The following is a 19693-nucleotide window of genomic DNA, read 5'->3' as shown; positions in this document are numbered from 1 at the left end:
CTATAATTAATGAATAAGTATAAGCATTTGTTTGGTTGCACCTAAATATCTAAAAAGAGAAAGGAAAGGTACCAACGTCAACTCATATCTTTGGTTTGGTTGTGCAAAGATAGGCAACTTTTTTTTTTTTGAAAATCGCATGGGACCCTCATGTGCATATTTCCTCATTTAGATGAGAAGATTTGCAAAGAAATTCAATATTTTACTTTACTACTCGTTCTTGCTTTCTCCCATCCTCCCTATCTTCGTTCGCACAGGTCTTTTTGGAAAGTGATTTTCATCTATATAATGATTTCTTCTTGTCGAGATCCATTTTTTCCGTCGTTGGATTTGAATGCCATCGGTGGTTTGTTGATAGAAACAACTCAACGTGCTTGGTTCGATCTGTTCATTGACAGTGTTGAAATTACTTTTATTTTTTGAAGCCGTTACAAATTTGATATGACTTTTTATTTGGTGTTGTGCTTTTAAGGTTATAATTTGTTCACTCTCGATGCTATTTTTTTTGCTGACAATTGTTATACCAATGTTATTTTTGTTGATAGAAGCACAATCAATTTTATGACTTCTTTTGTTGAAAAATACAAATACAAAGACATAAAAATTCACAAACAAAAAGATGAAGACACCATAATGGAGTCTATCAAAATTAGGATAAAATGATATTTTTACAAATCTTATCAACTATTGGATCCACAATTAAAAAAAGAGAAAAAGCATATTAAGCTTGTAAGGATAAAATGATATTTTCACAAATTTTATAAACTATATCACCTATATTTTTTCTTTGTATCCCACCTATTTCTTTTCTCTTCCTTTCTTTTTAACCAAACAAGTCCTTAAAGAATAACAAAGTTATTTCCGAGAACTTTGCCTCTCAATACTCAACGCCAAAATCGTTGTTAACGAGACAAAAAAACCCTATTGGTTACTTTCTAGTGGCATGGATTGTGATCCGTGTGCCCTTACTTTACCTCACGAGCAACCGCTGATTTTCCTTCCCATCAACGGCCATGCTTTTCCCTTCTCATCATCTTCCAAAAACCTTTTTCACAAATTCCCGCGCCATTCCCTTCCCCAAAAATTTCCACCTTATATATCCACCAAATCCCACTTTCCCACTCACACCTTCGAATTTTCTTTTCCTTCACTTTCCCGAGAAAAAAAAAACACTCTTTCACTTTCTTGACTACGGTCTCACTTCGACATGGCTCGTACTAAGCAAACTGCTCGCAAGTCCACCGGCGGCAAGGCGCCACGTAAGCAGTTGGCGACCAAGGCCGCCCGGAAGTCCGCTCCCGCGACCGGAGGAGTGAAGAAGCCCCACCGCTTCAGGCCGGGAACCGTGGCGCTGAGGGAAATCAGAAAGTATCAGAAGAGCACCGAGCTTCTCATCAGGAAGCTTCCGTTTCAGAGACTCGTGAGGGAAATCGCGCAGGACTTCAAGACCGATTTGCGTTTTCAGAGTAGCGCCGTTTCTGCGCTTCAGGAAGCTGCTGAGGCCTACCTCGTTGGGTTGTTCGAGGACACTAACCTTTGCGCGATTCATGCAAAGAGGGTTACCATTATGCCTAAGGATATTCAGCTTGCTCGCAGGATCAGAGGCGAGAGGGCTTAGGTTGGTTAGGGTTCTGATTTTGAAGGAGGCGAGACGGCTTAGAAAAAGAATCATCTATCTATGTGCTTATGTGGGCATGTGAAACGTGAATCTGTTTGCTTTTGTAATTATCTCGTGTTTCTTAGACAAGTTAATTAAAATGCTATGTTGGTTCTCGGAGAAAATTGTTGTTGAGTCTTAAAGAACTTGATCTCGGAGAAATTAAATCTATCCTAAAACTCAAGAGATTGTGTGCCTTTTATGTTTAACAATACAGTATTTGAGAAGAGAGTATTTATGCTTCTTTTAAAGCCTACTAAATAAATGTGAGATAATTTTATTGAAGTTGAAATTTGCAACACCAGAAAGAACAATAGGACACAAGGACCAAGCGTTTTCCAATTGCTTATTTGTGGGCAGAATGCTGAAGCAAGCTTTCCACACCATATTCTATATTGCAAGATCTACTAATATGAAATGGCATGTAGAGAAGTTTATACCCCAATTTCACTGAGTATTTGATCAATTAAATGGGCAGAATAAATTCATCTGCTGCATGTGTATGGCGAAGTGGGAATGCACCAACCTCAGTTCTCATTTCTCATTTCTCAATAAGCAATAAGGCTTCTCGAAACACTGCGGTTTGTCTCCCCTTTTCGCCTCCATTGGCAACGAACGACCAAAATATTTTTCTTTTGTGATTAGTCTCATTCTCTCAAGCATGCTTTGCCAACATAGCTTCATCTGTTGCCCTGGCATGGCATTCTTGAACCCCCATCAACTTCTGGATTTTGCCAAGCTAGTGATTTTTATTCGAGCCAAAACAAAATAAAATTCACTAATTTTAGCTTGAAGGAAAAGGTTTCACAAACTTGTGAGCGTATGGAAATTGGCAAGAGAAACAACACATTATACTATAACCGTTGCTTTTCTGTTCCATCGATTGTGTGTGCTTCCTGCAACTTTTACGGTGCATTCACTTCTATCTGTAACTTTCATTGATGATTGTTGTGGTTACATTGAATTTTTGCATTTTTTTTTTAATTTCTTTGGGTTAGCAGTTAAATGTCTAATAAAGTTGCTCTCTTTATGGGTAAGTCCCTAACATAATCCGTGAAAAGGATCTATGAACAGATGATTCTCGCATCATGCATCTTTTTCAATAATACCAACTCACTGGTTAATTTTTTAAAATTTGATCCTTCAAAGTTTTAAATTCTTAACATTTCAAAATTACCGATCAAGTCTAATTTACATATAATTAACTTTTTTACCATTCATATGATATAAATTTAACTTTGAGGGAATCAAAACAATAAGATTAATCAATAAGGATCACATAATAAGTACTAAAGTAGAATTTTACTCAAAATAAATTATTTAAATTCTTTGTCTAATTTTAATGACTTAAATGATACATCTAAAAAACAAAACTAAGTATTTCTCAGAAAAAGGTTTGGATGAAAAACAAGAACAATTACTAGCTGCGGCTATTGAAGAGATAGCTAGAATTTGAAGCAATTCATAATTTGTTATTACAATTTAATTTAACAATGCTTAGTGAGATTAAAAAAAGTTATATTTTAGAGATTCATTCATAGTAATTATTAGTATTATAAACAATAATAAGATTTTTTTGGTTAAAAAAATAATTAAGAGTTTCTGTAACACCAAGTTGTTCATAATGTAATAAATTAATAAGTAATTAAGATAACAATATCTATTTAAAAAATATGAGAGTAATTTTGTAGCTGGATAGTCTTTCATTATAAAATGTCAAAATTGACCGGTAATCCTCAAACTTATTTTTGAAAATTTGTGTAAAGTAAATCCTGAAACTAGTCCTCAAAATTATATGAATTAGATATTAACATCTCGAATAAGGTTTTTTAAAGGGCCTTTTAAGTGAAAAAAATTGTTTTTTTCCCATCGAAATAAATCTATATCTTTTGTAATAAATTACTTCTTGAAAAAAAATGAGTTTCTTGAAATTTCTTTACCATTGGAGCAAAAATATGTATGGACAATATCACAAAAAGTACTATAGGGACGACAAAAAACTAAGTTAAAAAATTCACTTAAGAAATTTTTATTGAAGATACTTAAAATGATATTTATTTTAATATTTTAAATGTAAAATAAAAATAAATATTAAGTAAAAATTAAGAGATGATCAAGTTTAGTAAAATGATATTTCTTTTAATATTTCTTTAATGAGATTTTCTCTTTAAGGATATTTTTTCTATGGCAAATCTTACTTGAGAAATGATCATGTTTAATACTAATTAGACCAAAGGAATTTGTATATGTTTAAATGTCCTAAAAAAATGGAGCAATTCAGTAGAAGAATTAATTTTTTCAAGGAATTTAAAATGATTCATGATAAAATAGCTTGTTTGGATAAAATATTTGAAAAGAGATTTAATTTTTGGTATTTTTATGAATCATTTTGATTGACTAAAACACTGTGATTTCAAATTCTCTCAAAAGATATAGAATTTGAAATTTTTTTTCCGGAGATGTTCACTCTAACTCACATTCTTGCTTGCGACTCTTTCTCGTTTAACACTCGCAACCACGGGTGACCAAAGTTTTTACGGTCAACATCAACATAAGTTGTTTTTCAATGACGTTGGCCGATATTTTTTCGATCAATTTTTTTTTGTATGATGTCAACCAAAGCTATTTTTTGTCGATATCAGTTAAATTTTTTTATATAATGTTGGTTAGGGTTATTTTCTCATTGACATCAGTCATGAGAATTTTTTGCTGATGTCGGTCAAGGATTTTTTGACCGTTATCATCCAGGTTTTTTAAGTTGATGTTGACCAATGATTTTTTTTTGCCGATGTTGGCTAGATTTTTTCTACCGACATCAGTCATGACTAACTTTTGAGTAGACGCCTGCTAGGGGTTTTCAGTTGACATTGGCCAAAGATATTAGCCAATATCGGCTAGGGTTATTTTTCAGTCGATGTTAGTTAGGGTGTTTTGGTTGATGCCAACTAGATTTTCTTAGCCGACGTCGATTAGGATTTTTTTACTGACATCGACTAGGGTTTTCTGGCTGACATCAGCCAGAGCTATTTCTTAACCACATTAGCTAGGTTTTTGGGCTAATGTTGGCTAGGGTTTTTTCTGTTAACACCAACTAGGTATTTTTGACCGACATCGGGCATGACTATTTTTAGTCGACATCGGCTAGGTTCTTACAGTTGACATCCACTAGAGTTTTTTCGGTCGACATCGGTCAGAGCTATTTTTTAGTCAACATCAGCCAAGTCTATTTTATAACCGATGTTGGATAGGTTTTTTGTCCGATATTGTCAGGGCTATTTTTTAGTCAACTTCGACTAGGGATTTTTCAGTCAACGTTGACCAATGATGTTTTTCGACCGACATCGGGTAGGTTCTATTGGTTAGCATCCACCAAGTTATTTTTTAGCCGATATTGGGTAGATTTTTTTGTCAACGTTTGCTATAATTTTTTAGGCCGACGTTGGCTAAAAATAGCCTTGGTCAATGTCATTCGAAAAGACCCTAGCCGGTGTCGGCCAAACATACCTTAGTCAATGTTGGTGAAAAAACCTAGCCAACATCGGCTGAAAAATAGACTCAACCAACGTTAGCTGAAAAATAGTCCTGGCTGACGTCAGCTGACAAATATTCTTGACATACTTTGACAAAAAACCCTATTTGATGTCGATCAAAAAATAGCCTTGGTTGATGTCGGTTTAAAAACATCATTGGTTGTGATCTGACAAAATAACCTTAGTTAAAATTATCAATATTTTGTATTTTTAAATTATGAAAAATTGAAAAATATTTTTTAATTAATATTTCAAAATTATATTATGTTTGTTTTCTATAAAGTTTAATATTAATAAAATTAAAATTTTGCATATGGAGGAAATTGAATTGTCATATCCAAACAAAGAATTTAAAATTGAAGAAATTTGAATTGATTTATCCAAATAAAACATTTAAAAAATGAAGGAAATTAAAATCAAACCAATTCAAATTCTAGGCATTTTAAATTACCTGAAATTTTAAAATTCCTTATCCAAACACAAGGTTAGAGTGTATTTGGATAAGAGAATTAAAATGGGGAAAGTAATTATTTAGAGGATTGAAAATTCCCCCCACCTAAATAATCTATTTGGATGCCCATTTAGAAAAAATTTAAAAATTTGGCATTTTAAAATGAAATTTGTTTTTAACTATAAACTTAGAATTTTAATTTTTTTTCAAAAGTGAAGGAATTCTAAAATTCCTACCGACTTTCACATAGGCGGACATTTGCTCGCTCGTTCTCGGAGTCGCTTTGTTTGCACACTTTCACATGCTCTCAATGTTACATAATTCACTTGCTCTCATAGATCCTCACTCTCTGCCTCTCCTTCATTACTGTGGTAGATCTATTCAATGGTGGTGACTTCTAAAATCTAATCAACATCATCTCTAATCAACATCGTCGTGGTTGTTGCGACAATGTTATCTTCATTGCTAATCAAACAATGACAGTGACTTCTCATATCTATTCTCTCTACGGCAACACAATCGTCATTGTTGTTGATTGCTGCTACTGCTTGCTTCGTGGAGGCTTGACTAGGCTAAGACATGGAGGGTGTGAGAGAGATCTGGTTTGTAGGATCTGTTGTTGGTTCGCTGGTTTGTAAAGTCCAACGACAGGGCAATGGGTTGGTGGTGGAGATGACGGTCCAAGGGATAGAGGGATAATTTAGAAAAATAAAGATAAAAATAAAAAAAAGAAAAAAATATAAAAATTCCCAACCATTCATTCTATTTAATAATTTCAACTAACTCTCTACAAAACCATCTTGTTATCGAAACAAGAAATTTTAACAATAAAAGAATTTTAATTAAATCAATTAAAATTTCCAAAATTTAAAATTCTCTAACATTCCAAAATTCATCATCGAAGCACACTCTTAATTGTAAAATAATAAATAGAGTAAATTCTTTCTTCGTTTTGTTGTTATTAAAAAATCTAACAGATTCAGTTGAACTTCCAAAAATAACCTTAATAACGGTAGATAAGATAATACCGACTTCTCAAAATAAGGACTTTATATTTACTTTTCTTACACAGTTTGACTCTGAAGGAACGAACGTGACTCTTAACTTTGTTCACTTTTCGGTATTCATTCAACTTTCTGGCCGTGGAAAACTCTCGTTGTCAGCGCCATAGATAGACACGCAGGTCCCATCTCTTCCCTCTCCTCTCTACTACGTCACATTTCTAACTCTGCATTCATCTCCTCATACAATGCAATACAATAATTCGCTCTTTCTATTCACAAATTCCCCAAATTTTCAGCTCAATTCAGCTGCAATCTTTACTGCCACCAATTAATTATCACACGGTTTCTTTTAATTTTTTTTTTCAATTTAAGATAATTGTTGGTTATGGCTCTAGATGTGAGGCTAAGAAGATCGGAAGAAAAGGAATAGTGTTGTGTTGTGCTGTTATTGTTAATTCAGTGGTACACCCTTCTGCTGTTCAATGTGATGATAGAATGTTAAATATTACACGAATTGATTGTATAATGATATGCAGAAATAAAATGGGAGCTGCTCTGTTGCCTGATGCAGCATTTGGAATATTTCCACGATTTTTCAATGTTCCCAGGCATCCTTTGATCTGTAGAACAACTTCTGCTACATCAGTTAGAAAGAGGTGTGATTAAATGATTACAGAAATGAATTGTGTTTTGTGGTGTTTTTTCTGTTACTTTTCACTTTATGTACAAATATCGTAGTGAATGGCTTATTCTTCTTTGTTATTATTTTCTATTTTTTTTGCAGAAATTTTTTCTTTGGTGACAAAAGGATCTCCAAATCATCACTCATTGTTTTGTCGCACTTGGTGAGGACTTTTTTTTTTTTTGGTATATTGCTTAGGAAGTTAGGATGGATGGACCATCTTCTAAGAAAAAAGTTTAGTTGGTGTTTATCAATTAACTGATACACCAAATATTGTACCCCCTTTTTGGTAGAAATCTCTAAATGCATCTCTCCCATTCTTACACTTATATCTAGTTCTTTATGAAATACATGATTTTGAGGCTGGCCATTTTGAGTATTTGGGTTTCAGAAAGGTGACCGAGTTTCACATATCTTTTAATGATATTATATTAAGTAGGTGCAAATTACAAAGTTGATAGTGGGAAGTGACCCTATATTTATTCTATTTGTGTGACAGAATGATTCAGATGACAAACTCACAGATGTAGTTGTTGATCAAGATGATGTTATAGGAATAGAAGATGAATTAGTGGTAACCAAAAAAGCTCTTTCGGAGGCACAACATAGACAAGAGATTATTGAGAAAGAGAGGGATCAATTACTAGAAGAACTTGCTCGTTCTGAGGCTAAAAAACAGGAATACATCACTACCATTTTACATGACAAGGAAGTAGCTATATCAGAACTTGAGGCTGCCAAAACTCTATTTCAGAAAAAGCTGGAGGACTCAGTGGAAGAGAAGTTCAATTTGGAATCAAAGCTTGTCCTTGCCAAACAAGATGCTGTTGATCTCGCTGTGCAGGTTGAAAAATTAGCAGAGGTTGCTTTCCAGCAGGCAACTTCTCATATACTAGAAGATGCTCAACTCAGAATTTCATCTGCTGAAACCACAGCTGCTGAAGCAGCTCATCTGATTGAAAACCAAATTAAAGATGCAATTGAGGGTACAATATCGTCCATAGTGGAAAAATCAAATCATGCTATAGAAAGGGCTCTAGTTGTGGCAGAGAAAGCAGAGGAACTTGCAAAGAAGTCCACGGAAACATTTATAGATGGTACATCCCCATTTACTGAAATAGCTGCTGTTGAGGCAGAAAATATCAAGTTACAGGGAATAATAATTGATATAGAATCTGAGTTGATGATGGCAAGAAGTCAGGCTGATAAACTGAAGTTAGAATTGGAGAACACCAGACAGCAGCTACAGGCATTTGAACAAAGAGCTAATGATGCAGAGAAAGCTTTGCTTGATTTCCAGGAGTCAAGCAGGGAAAACATTCTCCAGAGGGAGGAGGAGATGAAGTCAATGTTGGAGAAAGTGAAGAAAGATGTGGCAGATAGGACAAAGGCTATTTCCAAGGCTTTTAAGGCTGATTTGAAGAACATCAAGGCTACTGTTGAAGCTGCCAAAGAAGTGGTCCATTGTAAAGATTATGCCTACCTAAGAAGATGTGAAGCACTGCAGAGATCATTAAAGTCATCAGAAGATGCTGTGAAGATGTGGAGACAGAGAGCTGAAATGGCTGAATCATTGCTATTGAAGGAAAGGCTACAAGATGAAGGGGATGCAGATTCTATCTATGTTGTTAATGGGGGACGGATTGACCTTTTGACAGATGTTGATTCTCAAAAATGGAAACTACTGAGTGATGGTCCTCGTAGAGAGATACCTCAATGGATGGCAAGAAGGATTAATGCTGTCTCTCCCAAATTTCCACCTAAAAAGATTGATGTAGCTGAAGCATTGACATCAAAATTCAGATCCTTGGAGTTGCCTACAGTGGATGAAGTATGGTCCATTGCTCGAGAAAAGCCAAAGGAAGGGGATGCTTTAATTGAGCATGTTTATGAAAGAGAAACGATTGAGAAAAAGCGGAAAGCATTGGAGCGTGCTCTTCATCGGAAGACTATACAGTGGCAGAGAGCTCCTGAACAAACAAAACTAGGTGAATGTGCTGGTCTTAGTGCATTTCTTGAAATTAGATATAAAAAATGCTTCAGGAAGATTTATTTTGTTTACATATTCCACTTTTGGCATTTAAAATTTAACATAACTTCAATGCAGAGCCAGGAACAGGAACAGGACGTGAGATTGTGGTTAGTACATTTACTTTCCCAATAACTTGACAGCTTACGTGTCAACGTATATTAGCCACACATGCATTTTGATTTGATAAGATCGAGTGATTATAATTATAGAACGTGTTTCCCCCCTTGTAGTATGTAATTCTTGTGGTTATTCCATTTTAACTGATATATCAACTAGCTTATTTTTACATGTTACTTTTATTGTGTCAATAAAAAAATGTGTAGTATTACGCAATACTGTACATGTAAAAACGCTAGAGCCTTTAGTGATTGTGCACTATCTGCCAATTGTCATTGATTTGACTAAATTACCTTTCATTTCATCATATCATATGGGTTGTTTTATTTGTATGATTCTGTCTGCTGTTGTTCATAAACTCTTTATATTGCAAGTATTTTTTATGTGCATTTTCTGTTGCATGTATTTACCTCGTATAGTGGAAGGTAAAAGGGGAAGAATTTTTAATGAATATTCATTTTACTCAAGTTTCAAGGTTTTAACTGGGAGAGCTGGAGAAGGCGCTGGTATCTGGAATTAGCAGCTAAAACAGCTGACTTATCTAATTGTGGGGTGACAGCAGTGTGGTTGCCACCACCAACAGAATCTGTTGCTCCTCAAGGTTTCACTTGCTTTCTTCTGTATTATTTCGTCAATGTTCTTGACTGCACATTATTATAAACAAACTAGTTAGGTCTTTCCTGGAAAATCTGTTCTGTTTATTTTTATTGTTATTCCTACCCATTCCTTAATTTTTTTTGATAGCTTTGATTATATTGCAAGCTCATCTAGTTCTTTATTTTATTTTATTTTATTTCATGTAGTCAGCATGTATCTAGTCAATTTCTTCCATGTAAAGCATTATTTGCCTACCTTATATTCACTAGCACCATTGAACTGATTGGTATTGTATTGCACTTATGAGTTTATGAGCACTATTTTCCTATCTTATATTCATAGCACTTATTTTTCTGTGAATGTGTTAAAAAAAGGAACAAAAGTAATATGCTCAGTCTAAGATAAGCATAATTCATGGATCCATTCTTTCCTTGGAACAGACAGTTTTGTACTTAGGATAACTTCTATAAATAAATGCATACTAAATGTATGATTATAACTTCTAATGACATCTAATTTAAAGCATATATGTTTTTGCTGTTTTGCAAGCTTTATAGTATGCTTTTTTCAAATTTTATCATATAAGGGAAGTCTTTTTAAATTTATTGGCAATCAAATTTATTTTGTGATAATATGGTCAACCCGTGACAGATCATGCATTCATGATTAGTATAAATTATATGCAGGATATATGCCTTCTGATCTTTACAACTTGAATTCATCCTATGGTTCTGTGGAAGAGCTTAAATACTGTATAGAGGAAATGCATTCTCAAGATCTGCTGGTAAGTTGTGCTGCTAATTTTGAACAGTTGACTACCTGAAGATGTATAGGAGCCAACTTATCTAAGTGGTAGGAAGATGTTAAGTCATTACTCATTTCATTTGAGATCTCAGTTGCCTTCTTACGATAAATTGTGTGGGAATGATAATACATCATGATTATTTTTAAATGAAATAACCTTGTTTTATAAGACTTAATGGAAACAGTTAAGTACCTCTTTGATGACAAGAGAAATGCAAACATAAAGTCACTTATTGCCTAATGCTGGAAGGAAATATTTTGACCATTTCATTGAGTTTCATTTCAACTTGTGAGGGTTTCCTGTTGCACAGATGAATTTATATTGTTAAATTGTTTCTATTGACCTAATGGTTATATTTGATGTGTTTAAATTTTCATATTCTTAATTTTTGTAAGATTTTTCCTTTGTAAATAGGCCTTGGGAGATGTTGTACTTAACCATCGATGTGCACAGAAACAGGTAAATTATTGTTTAGCCTGAGTTCTTGTTTATATTTTCTGTGAAAAGTTATAAAATATTGATTGGGCCATTGATTAAAAGTTTAAACTTTGAGGATTTTGTGGTTGTTTGAAGAGTTTAAGAGCGGAGTTTCAGGTTTAAAGTATTACCCTTATTTTCTCTAATTTTATAATGAAAGGTTCTGGTATAAAGTAATGTATAGTTCTGTTATGAGATAGTCGAGTTTGAGTTTTGTCCTCATCTCATGCTGCATGATGAGTGAGTTGGAGCCATGGAAGGGATTCATAATTCCTTGCTTTATTGCTTAAGGTTTTAGGTCAGTACTTTTTTTGTCATTTTTGTGATACTATAATCCCCACAATATAATATGACCAATTGATCTGTCCTTGCTTTCCTCCATTCTTCATAAATAAATTATATTTCAGCACAAAGAGATCTTTGAGTTGTCCAGTGTCCATGCTTTACGTTGCAGTCACTCTTATGTGAGGTGTGTTAGAGATGTAAAACTATTCCTAGTATTCCTCCTAATAGCTTAAGCTTTTAGAAAATTTTATTCTTGACTTTGGGGAATATGACGCTACTTGTTAGTCAATAGTCATCTGTCTATCTAACTCAGCTCTATGCATTGACTAAGTGTGTGTTTACGAAAACTTTGAATGGAACGTAACAGATGTTCATTTCAAAGCTTCCCTCAAATAGCATTGCCTTGGAAAGCATGAAATGCCATTGGTGGATGTTGAAACGCTGATGCAAACATGCTCTTAAAGTTTTTCATTCACTATTTCATTGCCAATAAACCAAGATTAACACCTATGACCTATGCACTAGTCCTTACATTCACTCTATTGTAAAATGTGCAGAAATTTGTTAATTATTTATGGGCAGTCTGTGTCTGTACATACATGTTCTCTGATGATTGTTTTTTTATCTTTGACTCATGGTATTATTTATTTTTTTATATCCAACACTAGCATATGAAACTCCAGTTGGGGCAATCTTTTCAAAGGCACAGTTCATAATGCATGCCATTGAGTGGCTGTTATAGAAATTAACAACTTTCACTTGTTTCAGAGTCCAAATGGTGTTTGGAACATTTTTGGTGGCAAGCTTGCATGGGGACCTGAAGCCATTGTATGTGATGATCCAAATTTTCAGGGGCGCGGGAATCCTTCAAGTGGTATATTTATATATCCTACGCAGATGATGCACTAGTTTAATCTTGTCTTTTTTAATATGTAATTTACATGAGACTTCTGAGGCTGTTTCTTGTCATTCCAACTAAAACGAAGCTTAATCATATTATGACGAGTAAATAAAATGAAGAATCTCTAAAAACCATTATTTTGTAATTAGTCAAGTGTTTGCCTCTTTTGAACCAAGGTTGACGTGGTCCTAAAAAGAGTACACTCTTCTTGTGTCAATATAAGACTACACAACACTTTACCAGATACTTCCACTATATAAGACTTGAAGGTTTACTTATCTAGATTTTTTTAATGCTATATGTAGGTGATATCTTCCATGCTGCACCCAATGTTGATCATTCTCAGGACTTTGTAAGGAAAGATATCAAGGAGTGGTTGAACTGGCTGCGCAATGATATAGGTTTTGATGGATGGCGTCTTGACTTTGTTAGGTATTGTTTTGGTCTGCTTAAGTGTATTGTGGTTTTATGACAATTTCTTTACTCATTAAGTCCTATTAATGCTCTTTTATCACTTTATATATTCTGGAATCTGGAGTAAACAAAATAAAAATAAAAATAGAAGGAATTCCTAAGTAAAAACAATCAATTGGCATAACCATCTCCATTCTCCGCACTTGTGATGTATGTGACAAGTCCATGTTTTGTGTATATTGGTTGATGATAGCCAACTATGTTTGCTACTATAATGCATTTGATAAGGATCAATTCCTCTGTAGTCACTGCAGCAATGTAGTGGGAGAGCAAAGCAATAAACCAAGTGGTCTAGAATTCAATCTTTGCTGCTCTTGCTAAATTTTCTGCCTCACAAATTAAAGTAGCCTAAGTAGGGCAATCACATTTCAAGCCCAATGGATGATCTATCATGCAGAGGTGGCATGTTAAAGTTGTAAAAACCATTCTTTGGTCCTTACTTAATAGCTTAAGCTTTGAGGTAAGTGTTTCCTTGACAAAAAGTAGCCATTGGAAAATGCTAAACTAGAGTTTGTAATAGTTGCCAGCAGCATGCTCATCATAGTAAAAAGAAGACTCATTTCTCTGAAGTATTTGTCTTTAGGGGAACTTTCTTTCTAGAAAATTGTTATAATTTTAGTTTGTACATGAAAATAGTTTAGCTAAATAATAAAAATTGTTAATAGGAAAGCTCTACCTTCATATCTTGTATCAACGGTCTCATGAGTGAGTAATAAGATGTGTTCCAAGGAGCCTAACATCTCAAATGTTTCAGTAGTCTGTGCTTGCTAATTGTTTTGGTGTCTCTCTATGTTTGCTATATTCTATACATCTTTAGCTTTTATCCCATGGAACTTGGGAAGGTAATCTTGTTCTTTTTGTTTCATAACTATCTTATTCTAATGTAAAATTTAATAACTCCTTATTTGCTGCCTGCAGAGGTTTCTCTGGTACATATGTAAAAGAATATATTGAAGCATCAACTCCTGTATTTGCCATTGGAGAATATTGGGACAGCTTGGGCTATGAACATGGAAGTTTGTGTTACAACCAAGGTTATTGTTGACTGCTTGTAGACTCATTTGATATTAGTCTATAGTTATTGTATATTGAGAAAAGTTGAGTTCATATTGTTGAAATTATGAGGTTTTTGATGTAAAGGGAGGAAGAGAGATAAAAGAGAATGAAACACTGAATTGATATTAATTGCTAACGCCATGGGTAGGTATCAGGGGAGTCTTAAGTATTATTAGCAGTCCTGTAGGTCATGAAAACATGGTCTATGTTCTAAGTACACATTACTCTTTATGAGGAGACATTTGTTCAGTTCATATTGGCCATAGCAAGCAACATAAAAAATGAGGAAGGAAAATAAGAAATTCAACCGGCAGTTTGTAACTGGAAGTACTCAAATTGGAAACAATTTTTTTTGGTTTTGGTACTGGGAACATTATTTGAGCTTCTGTCAGTAAATACATCTGATATTATATCATAGGATATGACACACTTTGAGCATTCATAAGAGCCCCTTTATGCAAGAACAATCATACTAAGTAACCTGTGTACCTTTTAGGAAACTACATGCATTACTTCATGGAAGCGGTAATGAACTAACAGCTGTATATTTGTTATCAACTTCTCTCCTAGTTAGTGACATCTCTAGGAATAGGACATTATATTTTTAATATTACTAATATTACTGATTGAATATTGTGTTTAACTTGAAGAAATTCTATAGTACCACCGCAAGTGTTCACACCAGTTATGTGATATTCTCTGCTTATTTATTATCATTTTTTTTCCTATTGCAATAATATGAAATATTTTCAATATATCCTATTTTTATATTGTTGTCTTACACGATATTTATGATGTTTATATAATTAGATGCTCATCGGCAACGGATAATTAATTGGATCAATGCAACTGGTGGTACTTCATCTGCATTTGATATGACGACAAAGGTACTCTATTTCACAACAGTTAATGAAGTTTCTTTGTGATCTCAGATCCAGAAGCTTGCTATTGTGAAAATATAATTTTAAAGAGACATAAGTCAGTTCAATCATGCAAAACGGATGTCATGGACAAGAAATCTATTGTTTTTCCTAATTAAGGGGTAAGGGAATTGTCTGAGCTTGACATGTCCTGGAGAATTGCATTTATAATTATTGCCTGTTTGACTTCAATCATTCTAGAATATAGCAAGGGATACCATGATGATATTCTTTGCTGATTGGTAAAACTAGATATTTATATCAAGTGGTGTTGAATTGCTCTCTATAAAAGAACAAGTGGCAATGGCATTAAACTGTTAAGTTATATTTATTTATTTGGATGTGATTATGAACATAAATTTTGTTTAAGTGGATAAATTTTCAGTTGAAGGAATTATTTGTGTAGAAATATTGAGAAAGGATACATATAAGAAAAATATGGTCAATGAAAATAAGAATATACATCTTGAGGGAGGAAAATAAATCTTGAGAAAGAGAAAAATAAAAGAAAACAGCAAGTCAATATAACTCAGACTTCTTCAATCTCCCATCACATCAGTCATCAATGGTTGAGTATAACACCAAAGAGAAGCAGAAAATACAACTTTATACCATAAGATATGTATTGGTAAGAGAGACACCTTTGAAATGTACTGAAAAACAGCACGAACCACAAACTGCCATCTTATCATAGTCTGCTTTTTTCTTCCAAAATCTATAATATCTATTATGAAAAATAGCTCCAATGTGAGAAGACACCTCATTGCACACCAAAAAAGGCCAAATAAGTTATTCCACAATAAAGTAGCTGTTTTACAATAGAATGTGAATGTACTTCAGTTCCCGAGTTAGATTTGCATATGAGATGCATATTAGGTTAAAGAGCTGCTCAAGGTTTACAAACATGCTACATGCCATTTGTGTTAATCCCATTAAGTCCTGTTGTTCAAATGAAAGACTTGATCCCAGAGGGAGTTTTCAAAATTTGATATTGCAATTGACAGCATGCCTATTATTTGACTGCTGTAGTTTTTTACATGTTGAAATTCTCTTGGCCAAGTTTTGATTTCTTTTTATGCCATGGGGTGGAGCCAGATGAATAATAAAATATAATTTTATGCTAGAATTTGGTATTATCTTTCTGCATTTTAAAGATTGTTCTATTTGTTACCCTTTCTTAGGGGATACTTCATTCTGCTCTGCATAATGAATATTGGAGACTGATAGATCCTCAAGGGAAACCAACAGGAGTGATGGGATGGTGGGCTTCTCGTGCTGTTACATTCCTAGAGAACCATGATACCGGGTCCACACAAGTATGAACTCTCTCTCTTTCTCTCTCCACACACGCACACTCATATGTTTATCTTTTGATTCATTTGACTCTCACACTCAAGTACTTATGGGAAATTTCCCAAATTTTTATGTAATGAGCCTATCCTCTCTTTGCTATTTTTATTTTTTATTTAAAAAATATTGAACATAATAACCAATGTTGGACCAGAATATTTGATAATCTGATGTAGTATGTCACATCAAATATTGTTAGGAACCCAGAAATGGTGGCTTCTGAATTTTCTTGGAGAGATGAGAAAAAACAGTGTTGGAAAAAATGTGTTGACAGTGATTATTGAATTACGAAGGTTTCCCCTTTCTGCAATGGAGCTAATGCTCAGTTTCCCAAATGATAACAAAACAGAATGAATCTTTTTCCCTTCCATCCTCCTATTTATTTATTTATCTCACTAACCTCTCTAGCTAACTGACTAACATCCTAACTTTCCCTAACTAACTTCTTATTCCCCTCTGTCCTGACAATGTTGTTGGTAAATTTTTGAAATCTAGGCCTGAAGAGTATCACCTTGTATAAGATCATGCTCTGGGTACTGTGAGAGATAAATTTTTGGCGAACGAAAACTTAAAAATCCACCAGTCTTAGTCTTTGGTATCATATAGATGTACAAGGGAAATATTGCATTGAACTTAGCTACATTTGAGGTTTTGGTTTCTACTCCTGTGGTTGGTTCTCGTTGATTTGGTTCATAGCACCATAAATTTGGCCTATGTAATTGATCAGGTACTTCTACTTAGTCTAAGTCTTTGATCATAATCCTAGATAAATGCAATTTAATCTGTAGCCCAATCATTTTAAGTATTATGGTTTTCCTTGTATCTTTCTTCTATATCAATGTAGCAATAACATCTTGTCTATAGCTTTAAGTTTGTGGCTGTAACATAAGATTCTTTTGTTTTCCATTGATTGCAACATTTGATCTTTTTTTCCCTTGGTAATTGTGAGCCATGACGTATTGTTGCATTACTATTACTGCCTTTATGTTCAAATTACAAACAATGCTAGAGAACGAGAAAAATGGACTTAACATTTCATTTTATTTTCAGGGCCACTGGCCATTCCCACGGGATAAGCTCATGCAGGGATATGCATATATTTTGACTCATCCTGGAACTGTGAGTCCTTAATACAATATCATCTAATGCTTTCATGGTACAACTGTCATTTTTAAGGAAGTTAAATAATATTTTCCTGAAAAAATTGAACTGTATTTGTAGTTGCTTAAAAAATTGTAGTTTCTTGTTTGCAAGGAATAAGGAATTAAGGTAATCTGTTTGCTTACACAGATCTTGAAATCTTCAAGGCCCTATCTTTATTTTTGTTGTGTTTATTCTTTTTTTTGCAGCCTACAATATTTTATGACCATTTCTATGATTTTGGCATCCACGATGTATTAACCGAGTTGATTGACGCTCGGAGACGAGCTGGGATCCATTGTCGGAGCTCTATCAAGATATACCATGCAAACAATGAAGGTTATGTAGCTCAGGTTGGTGATGCGCTGGTAATGAAGCTTGGGCAGTTTGATTGGAATCCCTCCAAGGAAAACCAATTGGAAGGGAGCTGGCAGAAGTTTGTTGACAAAGGACCAGACTACCAAGTGTGGTTGAGACAATAGTTTAATACCAATCTATAGACATTGCTCTATTCTGTAATGGAAATTGAAAATAGCTTCAATAAAGCACACACATCATAGGAAAAAAAAATTTGTTTGTAACATGTAACGAACAAACAGATAAGGTATTTCTTATCTGCTTCGTATGAGCTTGAGTCAAATGCCTCCATAAAAAAACAATAAATTTCATCTGCATTTTGAGTTACATTTGTTTAAATGTAGCCGTGTGTATTAAAACTATGTTGCTTTGTGAGAGCCCATAAAGAATGCACTTGCAACTTTGTTTCCTCTAAAAGAGGTTTGACTAACCCTCCTTGAAATCCAATCTATTAGATTCACAACATGCAATAAAGACTGGTTTGTCTTAAAATGACTTATAAAGTTTGACATCTCATGATCTTCGATGAAAAGTCACATTTCATGATGCTTGGAAGTCACATATCATATATGAAGATGATGAATCACATCTATTCATTTTTTACAAGTCAATCACATCTATACATACTTACACATCTACATGAAACACATATCATGACCCTTGATAAAGAAACACATCAGTATATATATGGATAAAATATTAATTGATTTATAATACAACCTTTCAAATTTTAAAAATCTCTCACACTCTCCCACAATATAAATTTTTTATGTCTGTTAATATTGATGATTGATATTTAACGGAAAATCTAATTGATAAATTTTAATGTGATATATCTTATCTCTAATATTTACTAGGAAATTAACTAATTTACAGAAAGATTAATTATACCAAAAACACTGACAAATAACTAATGATTAACACTACAAGTCAAATAAGTTTTACAGATATATTACAAAAAATTTCTCTCTTTTTTTAGCATTTACCACATATATCGAGTTATTGTCATTTATTAACGATTGAGTGAATGATGCAATTCTTCTGTAATAATTGTGACACCCTTTATCCCATACATATATGTACTAATAATAAAATGATAAATAAATTATAATTAATTAAAAGTTCTTAAAACATATTTAAATAAAAGTCTTTCAAAAGGGTAAAAGGCTCACATTCACTTTCCTTGCATCATAGTAAACTTGTTCGAATAAATAATAAAACCACTTTGGCTCAAACAATGTCCTCCAAGACTTCATACAATTAATATAGAAACCTATACTCTAATGTCACATCCTATCAAAGCATTGTGTCTTGACGTGTTTCAGTACAAGATTCCTTAAAGTAATTCACCTAGTCATTTGCTCCCCTGAATACAAAGTTCAAGATCATCATAGGATCCAAACACAAACAACACACAAGGAGTGAGTTATCACATTTCTAACTAATAGAGAAACAAGACAACTAGATATACATATCATATAAATGAGATACAACTTACTTCAACACAACTCACGTAATTCTACCACTTTGTCATTTAAAATTCACTTTTCAATCATCAATCACATTACACATGAATCACACACCCCGATAAAGACATATAATAACACATCAATTTCATAATAAACAATTAGCAAGCATTATGCTAAGACTCAAGCCTATATGTAATGTGGTACCATGTTAGTGAAAAACCACATTGGGGCACTTAGGAGTACATAGCAAGACACATCACAAAATGGGTATGTCAGGTCACTCTTACTAAGTAAAATCATAGGGAGACCAGTTAGGGTCACGCTGTTTTACGAGAATACTCCAACCATGTGGGATCGGCACAGGCTTAAAGAACACTCAAACTGGGTGT

General features: G+C 33.7%; 2 protein-coding genes across 5 annotated transcripts; both read left to right on the top strand.

The window, feature by feature from the left end:
- The first annotated feature begins 1069 nt into the window (after nt 1-1069).
- LOC100817768 (histone H3.2) lies at nt 1070-1782 on the top strand. Its single transcript, XM_003531805.5, has one exon. It carries the CDS (start codon nt 1208-1210, stop codon nt 1616-1618), a length of 411 nt encoding a protein of 136 aa, XP_003531853.1. The 5' UTR covers nt 1070-1207; the 3' UTR covers nt 1619-1782.
- A 4909-nt stretch (nt 1783-6691) lies between these two features.
- LOC100817238 (uncharacterized) lies at nt 6692-18162 on the top strand. 4 transcript variants are annotated; one of them, XR_001389529.2, is made up of 16 exons: nt 6692-6821; nt 7179-7298; nt 7427-7487; nt 7824-9312; nt 9432-9463; nt 9942-10074; nt 10757-10854; nt 11290-11334; nt 12406-12511; nt 12844-12970; nt 13931-14046; nt 14879-14955; nt 16170-16304; nt 16834-17065; nt 17389-17457; nt 17688-17759. XR_001389529.2 is itself a non-coding variant. In XM_006585707.3 (16 exons), exons 3-16 carry the CDS (start codon nt 7186-7188, stop codon nt 17958-17960), a joined length of 2874 nt encoding a protein of 957 aa, XP_006585770.1. In that variant the 5' UTR covers nt 6725-6821; nt 7038-7104; nt 7179-7185; the 3' UTR covers nt 17961-18162. The 4 variants fall into 4 exon arrangements, 3 of the variants coding, with proteins under 3 accessions (XP_006585769.1, XP_006585770.1, XP_040874324.1); XM_006585707.3 differs by lacking the exon at nt 16834-17065 and adding an exon at nt 7038-7104 and having other exon boundaries at nt 6725-6821; nt 17688-18162; XM_006585706.3 differs by lacking the exon at nt 16834-17065 and having other exon boundaries at nt 17688-18162.
- Nucleotides 18163-19693: the final 1531 nt, after the last annotated feature.

Source organism: Glycine max, chromosome 8, assembly GCF_000004515.6.
Source record: "Glycine max cultivar Williams 82 chromosome 8, Glycine_max_v4.0, whole genome shotgun sequence".
In the NCBI taxonomy this organism is placed as follows: domain Eukaryota; kingdom Viridiplantae; phylum Streptophyta; class Magnoliopsida; order Fabales; family Fabaceae; genus Glycine; species Glycine max.
This window is presented reverse-complemented; position numbering and strand designations above follow the sequence as displayed.

Excerpts from the sequence above, each read along its gene's own strand:
- LOC100817238 (XM_006585706.3), top strand. The coding sequence starts at position 7,186 with ATGGGAGCTGCTCTGTTGCCTGATGCAGCATTTGGAATATTTCCACGA. Across the intron at positions 14,047-14,878 it reads AAGTTTGTGTTACAACCAAG|ATGCTCATCGGCAACGGATA; the intron begins GTTATTGTTGAC and ends TTATATAATTAG. Across the intron at positions 14,956-16,169 it reads CATTTGATATGACGACAAAG|GGGATACTTCATTCTGCTCT; the intron begins GTACTCTATTTC and ends ACCCTTTCTTAG.
- LOC100817768 (XM_003531805.5), top strand. The coding sequence starts at position 1,208 with ATGGCTCGTACTAAGCAAACTGCTCGCAAGTCCACCGGCGGCAAGGCG.